This window comes from Montipora foliosa, chromosome 12, assembly GCF_036669935.1.
Source record: "Montipora foliosa isolate CH-2021 chromosome 12, ASM3666993v2, whole genome shotgun sequence".
Taxonomy (NCBI): domain Eukaryota; kingdom Metazoa; phylum Cnidaria; class Anthozoa; order Scleractinia; family Acroporidae; genus Montipora; species Montipora foliosa.
This window is the reverse complement of record NC_090880.1, coordinates 40,375,685-40,393,526: the sequence shown is the minus strand read 5'-3', so window position 1 is coordinate 40,393,526 and position 17,842 is coordinate 40,375,685. Positions and strand designations below refer to the sequence as shown.

At 39.9% G+C, this 17,842-nt stretch overlaps 1 protein-coding gene across 2 annotated transcripts; it reads right to left on the bottom strand.

The window, feature by feature from the left end:
* Positions 1-596: 596 nt before the first annotated feature.
* Positions 597-14,490, bottom strand: LOC137979073 (uncharacterized). 2 transcript variants are annotated; one of them, XM_068826241.1, is made up of 4 exons: positions 14,221-14,490; positions 5,404-5,513; positions 3,869-4,186; positions 597-2,356 (listed from the first exon to the last, which is right to left on the bottom strand). In XM_068826241.1, exons 1-4 carry the CDS (start codon positions 14,417-14,419, stop codon positions 2,177-2,179), a joined length of 807 nt encoding a protein of 268 aa, XP_068682342.1. In that variant the 5' UTR covers positions 14,420-14,490; the 3' UTR covers positions 597-2,176. The 2 variants fall into 2 exon arrangements, with proteins under 2 accessions (XP_068682342.1, XP_068682341.1); XM_068826240.1 differs by lacking the exon at positions 14,221-14,490 and adding an exon at positions 10,384-11,181.
* Between the last annotated feature and the right edge of the window lie 3,352 nt (positions 14,491-17,842).

Genomic DNA, 17,842 nt, shown 5'->3' with positions numbered 1-17,842 from the left:
TTTCTTGGTCTTTTCAAGCCTCGAGATTAAAGCGTGGCATGCATTGGATGTAAGTGCTTATTTCCGCTTCTGTCATCGATTGAAGTGGATGTGCCCTCCCCAAGCCCACAGCACAGTGTTTTGATCAAGAATATCCTTTCCTCATTCCAAGACATTTCCTGTTTGGGTGTCTATGTTTAGGCGATATATTAAAAAAATAAACAACACTTGTCTCGTGAGACTCACGTGGAACGAATTAGGATTGAATTAAGACTGAATTGTATAGAATGGAATGTTTCATATATTTAATTGTTTCCCTACTGCGCGCTCCCCAGGCAATTAACTCAATGACGAGGCAATATTTGTAACGGTTTACCTCTGCGCAACCCATTCTCAGCTTACAAAATTCGAACACATCTGACTCGCTAATAGCTCTTGAAGAGGGAAATAGGGAGGAAAACGTGGGAGATGTGTAGGAGAAGAAGTAGAGTTGCAGAGGAATGCTCAATACTAAGTCGTCCACTGCACGGTGATGACCGGTACGAATCAGCCATAACGCGCCAAAACACGTTCTTAAAAACGCAAAAAAAAACAGACACTGATTTTCTGTGAGCAAATTAACTTGATTGTATCCATTTAATCGATTCAATACATGATTCTTTAACAGCAGTTGCAACGTACATAACTTGCTTAATTAAAGTCTACGGTCTCTTCACAATGATGAATAAATAGTGATCTTTACAATCTTTTCGTTTTGAAATTACATAAAACCAACAAAATTGGCTTCAATTCTTATAGTTGCTTTACAGTGTACATAAGATATGACATCGAGGGGAAGTTTCAAGAGTTCAGCATTCAGAGCTAGCAACTAGTAACCCCACTTAATTGAGTGAACGTTTTCACAGACCTAATCATTTCAGGATTCAATTACTCTCGTTTTGTAAGTTATGCCTCTCTGACGTAGACAAAGACATTGTGTATTGATTGGCTACGTGGCACCATACTTGGCTGGGAAGCCGATTAAAATGTAGACTGTCTGCGATCACTCCAAGTAGAGATATGGAAGTTGAAAGCTCCGAGACACGAGCCCCTGAGAAAGTTCGTTATTTACAAGTTCCGAAAAATTTTCATTGACAGCTTTTTAACATGCAAAGAAGACACATGAAACTAAAGGACAACTTTCTTCGTCCCCACTTAATTTTCTGTACAGATAAAATACACTTTCAATTCTCTTTACAAAAATAAATTTTACATTTATTTATTTACCTACAGAATTATAATATATATCTATATACATATTTCTCTATTCGTTTATTCATACATCGATTCGTCAATGCAGGGCTTTACAAGTGATGTAAAAAAGCTCTTTGAAAACGAATGAAAGGTTTAAGACTAGATGAAATTCACTTCGTTTTTCAAGTAGTCTTTCAGGAAGCCAAGCTTATACATATGATACAGAAACGTCTAATGTTTTACTCAAGAGGGAGGTCGTTTTTTCTCTCACTTGAACGAAAACCTTAGTCAAATTTAAGTAATTGTAACGTAGTTCAATTGTTTCTTTGGGTTTTTTGTTGTTTTACGTCTGACAACTAAAACGTTGTTTTACTTCTGACAACTAAAACGTTGAAAGGTCGTATACAAAAAGTGCGGCCTGCAATAAGCTTACCCCTTTTTAGGAATGTTGCCTTGTTGGAGAAATTCCGCCCCTTAATCGTTCTAATCTACCCACCTCATTCATTAACAATGTTGTTTTTTTTTATCACCGACTTACTTTTTCCGTCATCAACATTGAATGGGGAAGGGGGTGGGGACTGAATGCAAATGTAATGTAAAGATGAATTTTTCCTTATGGTGGTCTTTTCAGTAGTCTCAACTACTTTGGTCGCTTATTGTAGCTGAAGGTTTTGCTATTATCTGGAATTTGCATGAAAAAACCAGTACATTAACTCTTTCTACCCAATGTAGATTTTCTTTGTTCCTAAATGATTATAAGTGTGAAGAGATGTCTGTTAAATCAAGGAAAATGTTGACTTCAAATTCAATGCATCTTTGCTTTTGTCGAAAGACTCACTCATTCAACTGTACTATCACTAATTCTTCTCATATAATACCATGTTGGTCAAAATTAGCTCATGTACACTCCAAGAATTTCGTCGGGTCAATCTAATATTCGGTGAAAGGCTGAGCCGGAGAGAGCTCAAAGTTCACATTCCCAGTAATTTATTTTGCAGGACATCAATTCGTTTGATTTAAGTGCCTTGCGTGTACCATTACAAACACAACTGTATTTAGGCAAGCCATCTTGTCCTTTGGAATGTAACAGTTCATATGTGAAGGCATCGTTTGAATAACACCAGGCGCTTATTATCTTCTTGCCCTGTAGGTGGCAAACGGCAAAACAAGATTTGATAAATTTATTTCTAACTTATTTCTACCTACCGGTAAGTTACGGACCGAGTTTTTTCCCGTTGATTTATGGCCAAAGCGCGAGGTGCGCGGCCATAAATCAAAGGGAAAAAAACAAGATATTTATTGTATCTCGGAGGTTAATCCAGCGTGCAGGCAAGGAAACTAGTCGAAGTCAAGCGGAAGGTTCAACTGCCACAAAGATTGCCGTGTCAAAATCAGGAAAACTAAATCTTCTTGGCCGTGGCCGGACATCTAATTGCGACTGTATTGTTCCTGCTTTTGAAATTCCCAGGGTTTCATAACCAGTCCCTAGATTAACTATGAGAAGACCAGAGACGTGTTTATAACATTGCTGACGTGCCACGATTTATGAAACATGAATTGCTTGCGATGACTTGTCGGTCAGTCTTTTTCAAACAAATTTAATTAAGGACCATAATTTGCGGAGGTCATAATAGCTCTTATGGAAAATTATTAGAGAATATAAAAAAGCCAAGCTTAAGGGTTCAAAGAATTCATGAAATTTGGGATCTTTTAGTTGGACGCAACTCTTGCTTGTTAATCTACGAGGGAAAGGCAAACTTTTTATACCTAGTGTTGATACTGCTAGGTTTGGCCTGCACTCCTTCCGTTATTAGAGAGCTTTAGATTATACGGCGAAGACGAGTTTTGACTGCCCGTTTTTAGCGAAAATACTAAGGAAATTTATAACCCGTACGCTTAATCTTACTCTTTGTTAGCAGTAAAGGTTGCTCAGTTATTCTTATTGCTGGTAACTGAGCCTTTTTGCTCATCAAAAAATGCCAAAACTGCTACCGTGTTGTTGACTTGTTTTGATTCGACGACATTTTTGCAAAACCTCGTACTAAAATGACGACGGCGTCACGTTTTTCCCGCCAAAATGACGCTGGTTTGCGCGCGCTCACTGTTGTTCTATGAGAAAATCTCGTGTACTCGAAGTCGTTCTCGTTCTAGAATCTAAAGCTCTCTATTATGCAAGTAAGTTGCGGAATTCATTGCCAGATAATGTGCCTGCGTACATCGCCGTCTCTTTCTGCCTTCAAGACCGGTTTGAGAACTGTAGAATTTGACTAACAATGTTGTTCCTTGTGCGACCAATGCTAGTCTCGAGAACTTTCCTTTAACAAGGCATCTCATATTAACGCTGTATGTATATATCTTTTTTCATATTTTTGCTATCATGTTATTACATGTCATATAATTAGAATTTCTTAATTTCTTAATTTTATTTCTAGTTTAATCATGTTACTCCCTCCACTTGTTTTCTTCGGAGATATTAGCAATTTGCTATGTTTAAATTCGAAGCAAAATAAAGTCATTGTATTCATATTGTATTGTATATTGTGACCCAAATTTAGCGGTTTAAGTAATGTCAGGACTCCCGGTAATGTTTAAAAAAGGAGCACCATATGAAAATTTTCGTACTAAAAGAGAAGCGATAAGAGAAAAAAAATCTTACCTTAGTCTCCAATATGGACGCGTCAGTTAACGCAGTCACACCTGCCATTATGTTTGAAACGAAGGTTTTGTAATTGCAAGAGCTGAAATTCCCAGCACCTCTCTGTCCGGGGGAACCAGGGGGACCATGGGGACCCCGGGATCCAGGAATGCCATTAATGCCGTTATGACCCGGTGGTCCCTTTGGTCCTAGTGCCCCCGCTTTTCCGGGTAATCCCGGTAATCCGTCTCTACCTTTCAGGCCTGGTGGTCCTGACGGGCCTTGAGGTCCCATGGGACCATTTTGCCCGGGTGGTCCCGGCATTTTACTGATATTAGCCTACGAAATGAACATGCAAGAGGCTGTAAGTAAGAGTCACCAAGTACTAGATGCTCATGGTGTCAGTGAAAGGAGGATTATAAGTTTAATTGATTGATAATGGCAGGTTATCAGCTCATAATCCGGTTGCGAGAAGACTTTGAACGTGACCATATAAGGGACGGACCATTAGAAATAATCCGAACTGGGTGGGGGGGGGGGGGGTAGGGTGGATTATCCATGCAGGATCTTTTTTAAAGGACAATTTTTTCTGGTATGTAAGCTTTGAACTAATTTTTTTCTCGTGCTTTGTTGTACCAAGAATAATTCAGTTATGGGTTTCACGAACCAGCTGCTCGGTTGGATGAGCATTGGGTTGCCATGCGGGAACTCACGGGTTCGAACCCTAGCCGAATCAAAACTCAGAATCTTAAAATAATTGGGGAGAAAGTTCTTCCTCTGTAATTTCATCTGCAAATGGTTTGACTTTCAAGTCTGCTCGGACAAGGACTATAAACCGTAGGCCCCGTCCCACAAATATCTCATATATTCATAAGTTCCCCGTGGGATGTTAAAGACCAATTACTCTTCACTATTCGAGAAGAGTACGGGATGGAGTTCCCTGGGTTGTGCCATAGTTAATAGATGTAGACTGGTTATGAAACTCGACAAGTTTCTTTGTTTCATGTTTTTGTTCGCTTTTTTGGCCTTGTCCCTGCACAAAACCCGACAAAAACACGCTTATTTCGCCAGGATAACCAATCAAAAGCTTCGACTAATTTATTCGAAATTAACTTGATAACCAAAAACAAAAGATTGAGCAGGGTCACCGTCGGTTCAACATCTAATTGCGACTGCATTGCTCCTGCTTTTGAAATTCCCAGGGTTTCATAACCAGTCCCTAGATTAACTATGGTTGTGCCTGTCCTTAGGAAGAGTATGGGTCGGTGGGCATAGGAGGTCCACATTCAGCTGAATAGCTGCCAAAACTTCAATCTGCTCAAATAAATAACAAAAAGAAAAACAAAGAAACAAACATCTAACACTAACGTATGGAAAAAACAGTTAAGTTGGTGAAGTGTAATTGTTTCTAAATGATCGTTGAATGTTTGGTAATCCCTGAAATCACAGTTAAACATTTAGGATTGTGCCAAAGATGCATGAAGGGACATGATCATCTGTAATACCAACTTTGCGTCACCTTGTGCGCTTCTATTTCAGTTGTATTTGTTACTTACCAATTTTTCTCTGAGGAAAGTCACTTGTTGGGAAAGCTGGTTAATTTTCTCTTCGTAATCAGTTTTCAAAGAGGCAAGCCCAGTTCTTAATTCGCCTGAATAATTTTGGCCTGAAAAATAGAAAAGATGTGATATTTAGCATTGCGGTTCTTTGCGAGGTCGCGTACAATTATGATAGTTTGGTCAAGATTAAATCGTTGTTTTGTAAAGAGTTCTTCCGCACCAACCTCGTTCCCAGGGTCTCTCTTCTCTGCCTCCATTGTCGTTGAGAGAAGACCCTGGTTCACGCTGGTCACGTGTCTCCCAGAATCTGGGAGGTTGGCGAAATGTGTGTTAGGGGATGGGTGGCAATGTAGGCTTTGTTGACATTGCAAAGAAGGGAATCAGCACGCAATTGATTTTGTGGCCAGATAACCATTGACAAAACGTTTGACAGCAGTATTTTATGTACTACACATATGGAACCCGATGTGAAAGAAAAAAAGTTGTGGTCAAATCGATCAGACGCCACAGAAAATATCCTCACGTTATTCAAGTTTTCATCCGTGTGAAGGTCCGGATCAACGAAGAATGCTAATAGTTTGCGACAATTTTAAAGGAAAGAAGATTTTGTCGTGCAAGAAAACAAGCGGAACGGTTATCCATGGAAAACAAACATGTTCAGCGATCAGCCGGTGTGTTGTTATTTAAGTTCTCGAGTCACATATCGACCTCAAATCCATCAAATCAAACTGTATTAGCATGTGCAGGTATTTCATTTTGTTCTTTGATTTTCGTTTTTCTTTCGAAAGTTAAACAACGTGATTACGTGATTGCTAAGGTCGCAATCTTGTACAGCGAGTTGACAGTTTGACTTATGATATTTATATTTCAACAACTTCGTGTAAAGGATTGTCGATGTCGTTAAGATTTTTTTTACCACTGCACCGCGCTTTAATAGCGTGTATATTTTTAGTCGAAGTAAAATAAAAGAGACATTTTTATCAAGCAAACGTAGTGTTTGGTGTATTCTTTTATGTTAGTGTTTGTTCTGAAGAAGCAACTTTGGCTACTAACGAAATTAATTTTTTTCAAAGCGAACGTCAATCGCCGCTCGACATTGAAGTCGTCTTGTCGATCACAAAAGCTCTTGCTTTTAGTTTGACCGCTTTTGTGGGAATTCATCTCCTGTGGGAATATAACATCAGCTCTTTTGACCTTTTTATTTTAGAAATGCCTTGTAAACGAATATTTTTTCGCCCAGGTGCGGTTGCGGGATCAAAATATAACGAAAACACTACCCTAGTGGAAAAATGTTTGTCGACGAGTGCCACGTGACCAGCGTGAACCAGGGTCTTCTCTCAACGACAATGGAGGCAGAGAAGAGAGACCCTGGGAACGAGGTTGCTTCCGCACCATATTCGACTGAGAGGAGGAGATTTGGGTTTTGATTTAAGAACGAGGTAACAATGTCTGATTTGAAAGCGAACAACGGAAAATTAAAACAGTATTGATGGTTCGCATGTGACGTCATGGTGACCATGTTGGTTGGCAAGACTCTCCGCTGGGAAGTGAACTTTATTATTATGCAAATTCTGCGAAAAGGAATAAGGTGAGACATTTCGTGACACATATACAGGTATAACATTTGGTGACGTTCGTGGCAATTTCTGACAACCTCAGTGTTAACCCGCTTTGGCAGACAAACAACACTCTGTTTACGCAGAGAATAACTGTTGGGTCAGGCACTGATCTCTAGTGATTAGTTTTCAATTGTTCTGGTGACACCATATTTAAACTTAGGAAAACTTTAGTAAGATAGTTTGGTACTTTCTATACACAAAACTAAGTGTCTCACCTAATTTTAGTCACAACCAAAAGAAATTGTGTTTGTATTGCCAACCAACATGGCCGCTTTGTCACTTGGGTGAAAACCAAGAATCTATTTTAGAATTGACTCAAGAGTATATCACTTAGAGTTTTATCTTGATGAAGCTCATGGAGATTAAGAGGATTACTGAAATTCCATAACAGATAGTTGTGTGGAAAGAAGATTTTACTTAAGGTTTCAAGTATGTTTTAAGTATGAAAGAACGCCTTATCACTTGGAGCGTCAGAAGGCCGCGACATGAACATTCAAGGGAAGTATTTTTCCAGTGCATGGCCTAGCTAACGCCTTCGTACAGTAGAGTAAAGGGAAAAGATAACTTTGAGGTTCGGTTCACACTATTTGGATATGAGATTTACTTTAAAATCTGCCGGATAATCTGCGGGTGAGACAGTTGGCCTATAAGTTGAGTAACTGGAAGAATGTCCGACACGAGTCTTAATTCCGGCAGAGCTTAAAAGCTTCATGATCTCAATACAATTGCCAAGAGCTATAAAAGTTTAGATCATTTGCTCCAAATTCGAGATATGCCAGATACTTCAGAATTGTAACCGCGCGTATTTGTACACTCTAAACAGAACGCTACGAACGAAGTGTAGCGGAGTATATCATTCTTACGAAATATTGTTTCTACGCCTACATGTTCAGCGAACGACAAAGTCCCTTGATGGCGGTTTCTGCTGAGACATCCTGATAAAGCATAAACCTTTTTTTTTTTGGACCAGCCATTTATTTTTGCTGGAAAGATAGGACACACCACAACATAGGGAAGTTTGTAAAGAGTCCTTCGGAATTTATGAGCAATGAAGTGGGTTGCAGGACGGGTTTTATTTTTCTTATCCGAGTATCCATTTCCGGTTGAAGTTAAGTCCGGTGGGCTTCGAACTCACACTTCTCGCATAGAAGTCCGATGCTCAAATGACTGAGCAACAGGTGCACAGTCTTGACCAGAACATTATGCGCTTTTTTGAAGCGCTCAAGTTCGGTTAGCTCAGGGGTGATCTGTTCCAAATATGAGTGGCTGGCGAGCGGGTCCGCCTTGAGTCATCATCAGGAAACAGATACATAGATGTTTGGGTACCTATTCGTTTTGCAGCGTAATTTAGCCGACATGTCAGAGACAAACAAGGAAGCCTCTTTGAAAGTTAATCTGGCCAGCCTGACCTCAGATTTAACCAGAAGATGCGTTTTCTGTTACACTCATGTGATTGTTAGTAAGCTTTGGCAGATAAAGAAGACCAATGCAAAAGGCGGTATAGCTTGGTGTGTTGACCACGACAGGAAACATCAAAACGCGATTTTAAAAAAGCGCCAAGTGGTTCTCTTTCAACCCGGCTCAAGTCAAGTTAACAAAGAACGTGATCTACTTATTACAAAGTCAAACGCCTAGAAAAGAGCACAACTGAATGAATTCATCAGTTCTTGTTAAAAAGCCGATTTTCTGGCATAGCATCACGCATGCGCAATAGAACGTTTTGTTATATCCATAAATAAGTACGTACAAAGTTCCTCAGGAACGTTTAGTGAAGTGGTAGTAAATTTAAAGGAACTCGCAACTGCCAATGACTTCCAACCTGTCTCGACAAGCCTTCAGCACTCCCTCAAGTCTAAAGTCCAAAGTGTAAAGTTCATTCCGGTGCGCCTAAGTCGAATTGTTTGTTTTTCTGCCAAGCTAGAGTACCACGGTAGTTTTAAATAGGTTGGTTGCCCGTAAAGTAAACTACATTACTTTCCTCAATTTGCTTCTTCTTTTTTTCCCCCCAGAAACGCTTGTAAACCGCCTTTTATCGTATCTGGGTCATTTGCCGTGACGATGAATTTTTGCCCCTCCGAAAAAATAGCCGGAAGACTTATTTCTTTTGCGTCATTAAACTTTTGTCTTCCATGGTAAGAACCAAACAAGACCAGAAGAGAGAAATGGAAAAAAAATGCGGCTTTTGACAGCATGTAAAACAATGGACTCTTGGAAGCACTTCAGTCACAGTCATAAGCGGTTTGCTTAATAGAGCGACAGTCAATTACATGACCGTCTAGCTACGTGGCTTTCGGCGGCTTCGAGAAAGGGATGTTAGATTGTTAAAAATAATTCTGCATTGACCAAAGGGAACAACAATTTTTATCAAGTGTTTCTCCATTCCACCCCCTCCAAAACCCCGTTGTTTTCGTAAGGTATCAGCGGCTTACTGATTTGGTCATGTTTGTAGTGAGTCAAGTAAAATTATGCTGCTAATAGCTTAATTAGAGGTGGAATGATGATGAATTTAATTAAATAATAGATAATAGTGACTTATTGTGGCGATAATCCTACTCCAGCTTTTTTCTTTTGCAGCCGAATTGATTCGTTCTTAGAACAACGCGTCATAAATTAAACAATTTGCTATAGCTAGAGCAAGAAGAAGAAGATCACTTTTTGTTTGAGAAAATAAACACCTACGAGACCGTTAACAACCTCATCGAATTGCATAGCCACAACATTTATCGTGGTTTACACCTCAATGGACATTTGGTCATTTTATGCCCATCGGATATACTTTGCGTCTGATTGAAACGTTTCCGACAACCAAGACCTGCCTTTAAAAATCGGCAAACCTGAAATTTTTCATCGCGAAATGTCCGTGCGATGATATACGGTTTCCAGCTGTTAAAAAGCACTAGTCATTACTCGAATACACGCAGCTTTTTCCGGAAAAGCGAACGAGCAAAGTACGATCTTTCCCGATGTTGCGGCAGTCGTAACTGCACGTGACCAACATCCTAACGGTTCGGGGTCGAACTCATCAAGGGTAAAAATGTTTATATTTACGACGTATTTAATTTCATTTAAACTCGTGATTTCTCTTACTAACAGGAAAAACTGGATATTTTCCCTCATTCTTTCATACGTTTAAAGATTTAAAATTTTTCTCGGTTTTTATCAATGGCATCATTGTGCATACAAAACAGACAATTCTTTATAGACGTGCATATGATGAAGTTGTTTGTAGCAGCTTGGACGAATGTTTGGGTATGAGAATGGAACATAGCGCATTGCTCATGAAAAAAAAAAGTTGACCATTCTTCTCTCGTTGTATCGCTTATCATAATGTGAAGTGGTTATGACAAAATACTCTTACCGTTGAATGCAACACTTTGGCTACGGTCTCCAGGTGAGGTTATGCTCTTGTTGATGATGCCAAAATTGTAAAAGATGAAAGCAGTGAAAGCAAGGGAGCTTAATGAAACCAGCGTCAATATGATTAACCAAAAGATGAAGCATTTTGACCGTCGAGATAAGTTTCTTGTTGTAGGTACTTCAGAGACAACGTCGATATACATCGGCTCCAAATGAAGATCTTGCTTGCTAGCATCATAGACGTTGGTAGTGCTCATTGTTAACGCAGCATTATTTAGAAACTCTTTTCCTTGAGCTAACGTTGCGTAATAATTTTCTTCACGGTCTGTAGTGGCTTTCGAAGGCACACAGTTGTTGTAGTTATTGTCTGCTCTTCCCAAATACATATTCCCTCTCTACTTAATTAAGGAACTTTCCCGGTTGATTTCGCGTTTGTTTTGATCTAGCGGGAAACTCCGACAGTGACAAGTATCGTTTCAACTGCGCAAGGTTCCAGTTTCCCGCCTTTTAAAATAGATCACCCGTACTGAGACTGCGATCACAGTTGGAGTCCAGACTGCAGTATAGCATTTCATCGTTTAGTTTATGCGTGCGAAACGCCAGAAAAACGTGGCGTTTTTCATTCGGAAATAATCCATCAATCATTCAAGTTAATCCAATTAACCTTTTTTTCACCATTTTCATCATTAACAGAGCGATATGTGACAACTTGTAAGAGTAATTAAAAAGATCGTTTTTTTCGATATCGCTGTTTTTTCAACAGTTCGGATAGCGTTTTATTCGTTAAAAATGTGCTCGCAGACACAGGAAAAAATAACAGATTCCCATTTTTGGCTATTTTAGGGTATTTAAAGAATACCAACAAAAATCCCAAATTTGGAAGAGTGAGACAAGTCCCAATCAGGGAACGTGGTTGGGAATTCCCTGGTTGGGACTTGTCTCACTTTGCCAAATTTGGGATTTTTATTGGTATTCTTCAAAATACCCTAAAATATCCAAAAATGGGAATCTGTTATTTTTTCCTGTGAAAACAAGTTAGTGACGAGAATAATTTTTCCCATTGCTTTTTGAATAAATCCCTATTTCATTTGTTTTAAGATAAAACATTTGCCGGAAGATTTAACATAGTTACTCCCCTAACTCCATTCAGCGTGTAGTGATTTCCCAATGACCCCCAACTAGCTTAACTTGGGTAATCTTAAATGCAGCTGCCATGTCAAAACAGAGAAACCCGTTAGACTGGTTAAGAGTACAATCTATACATAACTTGGGTAAAAGGGGTTCGTTGCAACTTCTGCTTGGACTTGTCATCACTGAAACGACAAACAATGCTGTACCGAAACAAGACGAGCCATCGTTAGATGCTCCTGACAATATCTTCCTTTTCACTTCGATATGAGTTACTTGAAATAATTTTACCGGAAACTTGGTACAATAAGTTTTGAGCGTAACGAGGTGTCAACATCAGTATACCACCAATTTGCACAAGAAGAACCCAGGCTGCTGTAAGTACTAAAATAGAAAGTTTTGAAGCAAGCAACCGTGGACAAACAAAAAAATAAAAAAAATAAAAAAAAATGTACAATTAAAAATTTATAAATTGAACTATGTAAACTACATTAACTATCTTACTCAATATCATACAATAAAAGCTGCTTTCCATGAATGCCGTGTTTAGAATAATGGCTTACATAACCTCTTTAATCAGTCGTTTGAATTGATTGAGGAACTCTGCTTTCCTTAGCTCTAATGGCAAACTGTTCCGCAAAACTGCGCCACTAAATAGCTAAAGCTGTTTTTTGTAGTAGTTTGTGCGCGGTTGCGGAACATTTACCTTATTCACAGAATCTCTCAAACAATAACCAGAATCGCGATGGACAGTTTTCGAGCAGAGATACTCAGGTGCTAGTCCCTGTAGGGACTTAAATACCATTGTTGCTCTTTCAATTTGCATTTGAGAGACTAGGGATTTCCATCCTAAGAGTTCAAATAAATTGTTGACATGAGCGTCATATTTAGCAGGGTCGTAACGAGGCATATGGGATCATTGATCAAAGGTCTGAAAAGGGATCAAGGATCACAGCTCTGGGATCAGGAATCACAACGCATGGGATCGGGATCAGCAGTATTTTTCTTGGAATGAGGGATCAGGGATCAAATTTTTGCGGGTTCAGGGATCAAAATTCTCATCATTTTTGGGATCGGGATCAAAATTTTGGGTAAAAATATCGGATCAGTTACGAAAATATATATCTCGTTACGACCCTGTAGATAGAGTAGGTCAAGACACGGGCTGCTCTGTTTTGCAGTTTTTGCAGTTTGTCCTGCAAAGTCCACAGTTTCCCCAAACAATATTGCAGTAGTTGAAATGAGGTTGTACTAGGGCCTGATAAATAGAATGTAAGGTCCCATAGGGTACAAGATGCCTGTTTTCACTCACGTGATCAGTAACCTTGTTTTCCTCCGAAACAAAAGAAAACGTTTGAGTGATAATAGAGCTCAATTCCCGGAGACGTCACATGAAAACACTCTTCAGCCGCGAGACGTCAAGTTATTGAGAGGAATGCGTAACAAACTAAATGTCACGGTAGGGGATCACGCGTGTCGAATGACGCCCGAGTTGGTGCGGAGTGGATGAAGATGAAGGACCCCATGAAGATCTGAACGAGCATGAAATGAGTGAGGAGCTAGCGACTATGATAAAGGCCAGCAAGAATTTGATAAATGTAGTGACGAAGTCAGTGCAGATGACAACAATTCCCAGGCCAGCAAGATGAATTAGGGACACCGACGAATTGTCTCTTTGGTTTAACGTCGCGATATGGAAGGGCAGTGCCCGGAGAGGGGGGTGGGGGGGGGGGTGACTCCCATATAAAAGGGGAGGGATGCTCATCGTCTCGCTTAGGGGTGTAAATTTCGGATTTTGGTCTCACTTAGGGTGTTTTGGGCAAAACGCAATCATATGTAGACGTGAAAATATCCTTAGGGTTGCGCGCGAAGAAATATAAAAGTGTATATTTACACTTTTATATTTCTTCAGGCAGGTGAAAGTATTAGATGATAATGTTTTTGCCATCATTAAAAGTCGCTGTATTTTTTTATTTTTCTGTGTTATGGATAATAAAGTAAAGGAAAGTGGTGCATTTATATAGCGCCCTTATCACAACGTCTGAAAGGCGCTTTACAATGATCAATTTACTCCCATGGTCCCTTTTAGGGGTAAGAAAACGCCTGGGCCACGCCCACATTGGTCTCCTTTAAGGGTTTAATGTACAAGAGTATCCCTCGCCTTTTTATATGGGAGCCCCCCCCCTCCCCCCCGGAGGCGGTGAGGTTCAATATTCGACTCTTGTTTTAAGTAAGTATCTGTTTATTACCACATTTAAACTTTGAGCAAGTTCCTGCTGCCATGTAAAACAAGGAACAAACAGTACCGGTTAGCTTCCTCAATGCAATCGCATGTTTTAGACCAAGATTAAACATTCCATTCGCATCTCCAAACTGTCAGGTCATAACTGAGTATTGCAAAGTCTTTCAACAATTTTGTCCGCGGCTGTAGATGTTATTGATAGTACGGGTGTTGTATCAGTTCAAACCTCTTCTTTTATTTTTGTAGTTTAGACTAGTTGTAAGTCAGTGTACAAATTGCACTCGAAATCAGGCGATTTCCTATACAAATTGGAGAGATGTGAAAGAGTGTGATGGGGAGTAGTCAGTACGATAACAACTCAACCATCAACTGAAAACACTCAAATTTCAGCGTTATACTATGAGTATGTCTGCCATGTGTAACCACACCTTTGAGGTTTAATTTGAAAAGAGAGTGAGATGACCTTACCATTGTTTGTCTTGGAAGCGATGTAATCCACTGTGGCTTTGATATGAGACAAAGTCTCGCTGTCGATTGGTGATGCACCACAATGGTTGTTTATCACAAGGCCTTGTCCTTCGGTCAAATTGATTGGTGTTTGATTGCTGCGAGAAAACGAGGTGGCAATCATGATAATGATCGTGGCGTAGCTCGTAGAAAGAAACATTTTCAGTTATTTGCATTGAGACAATGAATGACAACAGTTCTAGCTTGTCAATGAGTATTTATAGCTGATTCGGAGTGAAAACTTAACACTTGCACGTCATCTGACGTAAAGGAGCTATAGGATTATCAACTGTGGACGTCAAATCCAAAGTGCACAGTTAATCTATTGTGTTTAAGCCTTGTTTACGTTGGCCAGACATCACCCGCGCTAAAAACACGCGTGAAAGAACACGCAAAGGCCATAGCAACATTGAATGGAAATTCTTTGTTGGCCAAACACCATATGCTCCACAGTTATGAAATACTACGATTCTCAGTTGAGTATGACACTAGGGAAGTTCGGTGACAATGTTTCAGCGTTAAAGTTACCATGTTGTCAAGGGCAACTTCCTTCGGCGTGAAAACTTAACACTTCCCACACGTCATCTGACGTAAAGGAGCTATAGGATTACCAACTGTAGACCTCAACTGCAAAGTGCACAGTTAATCTATTGTGTTTAAGCGTTGTTTACGTTGGCCAGATATCATCCGCGCTAAAAACACGCGTGAAAGAACACGCAAAGGCCATAGCAACATTGGATGAAAATTTTTGTCGACCAAACACCATATGCTCCACAGTCATGAAATACTACGATTCTCAGTTGAGTATGACACTAGGGAAGTTCGGTGACAATGTTTCAGCGTTAAAGTTACCATGTTGTCAAGGGCAACTTCCTTCGTTTCCAAGAGTAACTTTTAGGGCTTTGACGTCACGAGCGATGAGCCCGCCAAAATCTACAAATTGCAACGGTTAAATTCAAACTGGCGACTGTTACCAGTTAAATGACGTCAAACCCCGAAAAGTTACCCTTGGAAACGAAGCAAGTTGCCCTTGACAACAACAAGCCAAAAACCTTGTCCCCAAACTTCCCTTGTCATACTCAAATGAGAATCGTAGTAGATTTGGAGAATGTGGAAATTGTTGACAGGTCACCGACGTGGCGATAAAGACTAATTCTTGAAGCGTAGCACTCAGTGCCAGATGAGAACTCCATAAACGAACACATAGCGCTGCCTAGCGTATACAAAAACATTAACAACTTCTAGCGTCATTAATAATACTCTCGGGACCTTAAGGAATTCTTTCGAGATATTTAATATTACTGTACAGGACGCCGTTAAACATTTGCATTTTTATCCTTTGCTGAAGAAGGCAACTGTTGTAGCCGAAACGTCCGAGACGATAAGAATTTTTAGCCAGTGTAAACTTTTTAATTCCTCTCCTTAGCTGAGAGCTTCCTCATGGTATTATGTATGCATGCGCCATGTGTTTTTCTGTGGTACGGTCCCATGCGCGGACTCGATCGCGGAGTTTTGCGCATTGAGAATACATTGTTTTTTCTATGGCAGAGATCAGATCATCAACTAGATTTCATGGAATAATATGATGAGAGATTTTTAGTAAATGAACTTAACGGGATTTTGTTATCAAAATTCTCACCTCAAGCAATTATTACTATTGAGGTTCAAAGAGAGCATTTTACTTTGTGTTAAATCTGTGCGCATCAAAGGCAAAATATAACCAATCTTTCACAGTGAAGAGCCAACAATATTGTATTTCGGGATACTATATTTAAACCTTCACAGGAAACATACAAAACGTTAACGTTTAATTAACTGAATAGATTATTTGGGATGGAGTGAATGAATGATTGACTGCCATCTGACTGCCTCAGATACCTCATTGCATGCTACGTCATCCAATGCAAGGGCCAGGGGAACCATCTTCGTGAGCGAGTGCTTTTTTGCAGGTTTCCACAATGTTTTGATATCTTTACGTCGAAACTTCAGACTTTGTATCTTGAAGCCTTTTTCTGTTTTTTTTGGTTAGAGCATCCGACTAGATCACGGAGGGTCGTGCGTTCAAATCCCATCTGGGACTCGGATATTTTTCCGAGTCTACATTTCTCCTTACATTCAATATCATTGTTGTTGTTTCATCGTTAACACACTCACTTTGGAGGTTGGTTGGCTGCATCTTGATATGCATTAATGTGACAGCGCGATGCTGTTAGTGAGTTTCAAATGTGCTGATGCGGTTCCAGTCGAGACCCACAAATCGACCCTTGCTCACCATAGAGTCTCCAGTAGCTCAGTGGTTAGAGCATCCGACTAGATCACGGAGGGTCGTGGGTTCAAATCCCATCTGGGACTCGGATATTTTTCCGAGTCTACATTTCTCCTTACATTCAATATCAATGTTTAATAAGCTTGGTTAAACGAGAGTTTTAGAGTAAAAATCTCAACTACCTTTGAATTTTTTGGCGTTTGTTGAGATAAGTCCTTCTAAAGAGTACATGCAATGCATAGTAGCAGGCTATTAACGTAATATTTAACAATTATTCCATAAGCGCGCGTTGGATATGAGATGGTAAATAGCCAACGAGGCGCGTAGCGCCGAGTTGGCTATAACCAGTCTCATATCCAACAAGCGCGAATGGAATAATTGTTTTATTAAATTCCTTGAACTCCAAAAATTTGGAAGTACGAAATACGAGCGGACAAAGCGAGCAAATCCGAGCGAAATCGAAAAAAACTTGATGAGAACTGATGCGATGTTGTGTAATACCTTGTTGTCAGACAGACGCAGGCTCATCACAAAAACATTTCTTGCCTTTTCGCGTACTTCTAAACGTCGGAATTGATCCAAACTTTCCACAAAAAGAGATTTTTCTCCTTTTACGTGGGATGCCGAAGGCATACCACGTCTTAAAACCGGGCTGGATACTTTTTTTTGCTAGTAGTCACAAATGTGCACACCCCACGGATGTTGAATTAAGTTCCGATCGGATGCATCCTACTGAAAACCTTGTAGTGCTATCCTTCTTCCCTACGGCGATTAGAACCCCCTCAGTTGACCCATATCCGAAGAGCACTGAGAGCGCGTTAGACCGCTCTGCCACTGTAGCAAAGTTCTCTGCTATGAATGAGAGCAAATATATAATTGATTCCTTTCCGGCCGCGCTGATCGATACAGTATCAAACGTCACATCTGAAAGTATTTGATAAAGTGAACAGCTGTTTTTTTCTTTGACAATGGCAAGCTTCAAAGGTAAAGAAAAGTTTAAGTTATTTATAGAGTTTGCTTCGTTCGTGCGCGTTCCACTGTAAACACTCCAATCGACCTGTTCTTGGGAACCAGTTTGTTCAGTCGTTCTAGCGTAGAAAGAAGACAAGAAAAAGTTTTCAGTGGCCAAATAAAATAAAAAATGAAATCAAGTTTTAAAAAAATAGCTATTCTCTTTACGGGGACTACGCAGCGGTCTCCATCCAAGTACTAACTTCAGTCGAAGGGGCTTGACTTAATTTGAAGCTCAGGACTCTGGCCAGAGCGGGTTTTCAAAAGGAGTAACTCTAGAAAGTCTTCAAATCAACACACTTCGAT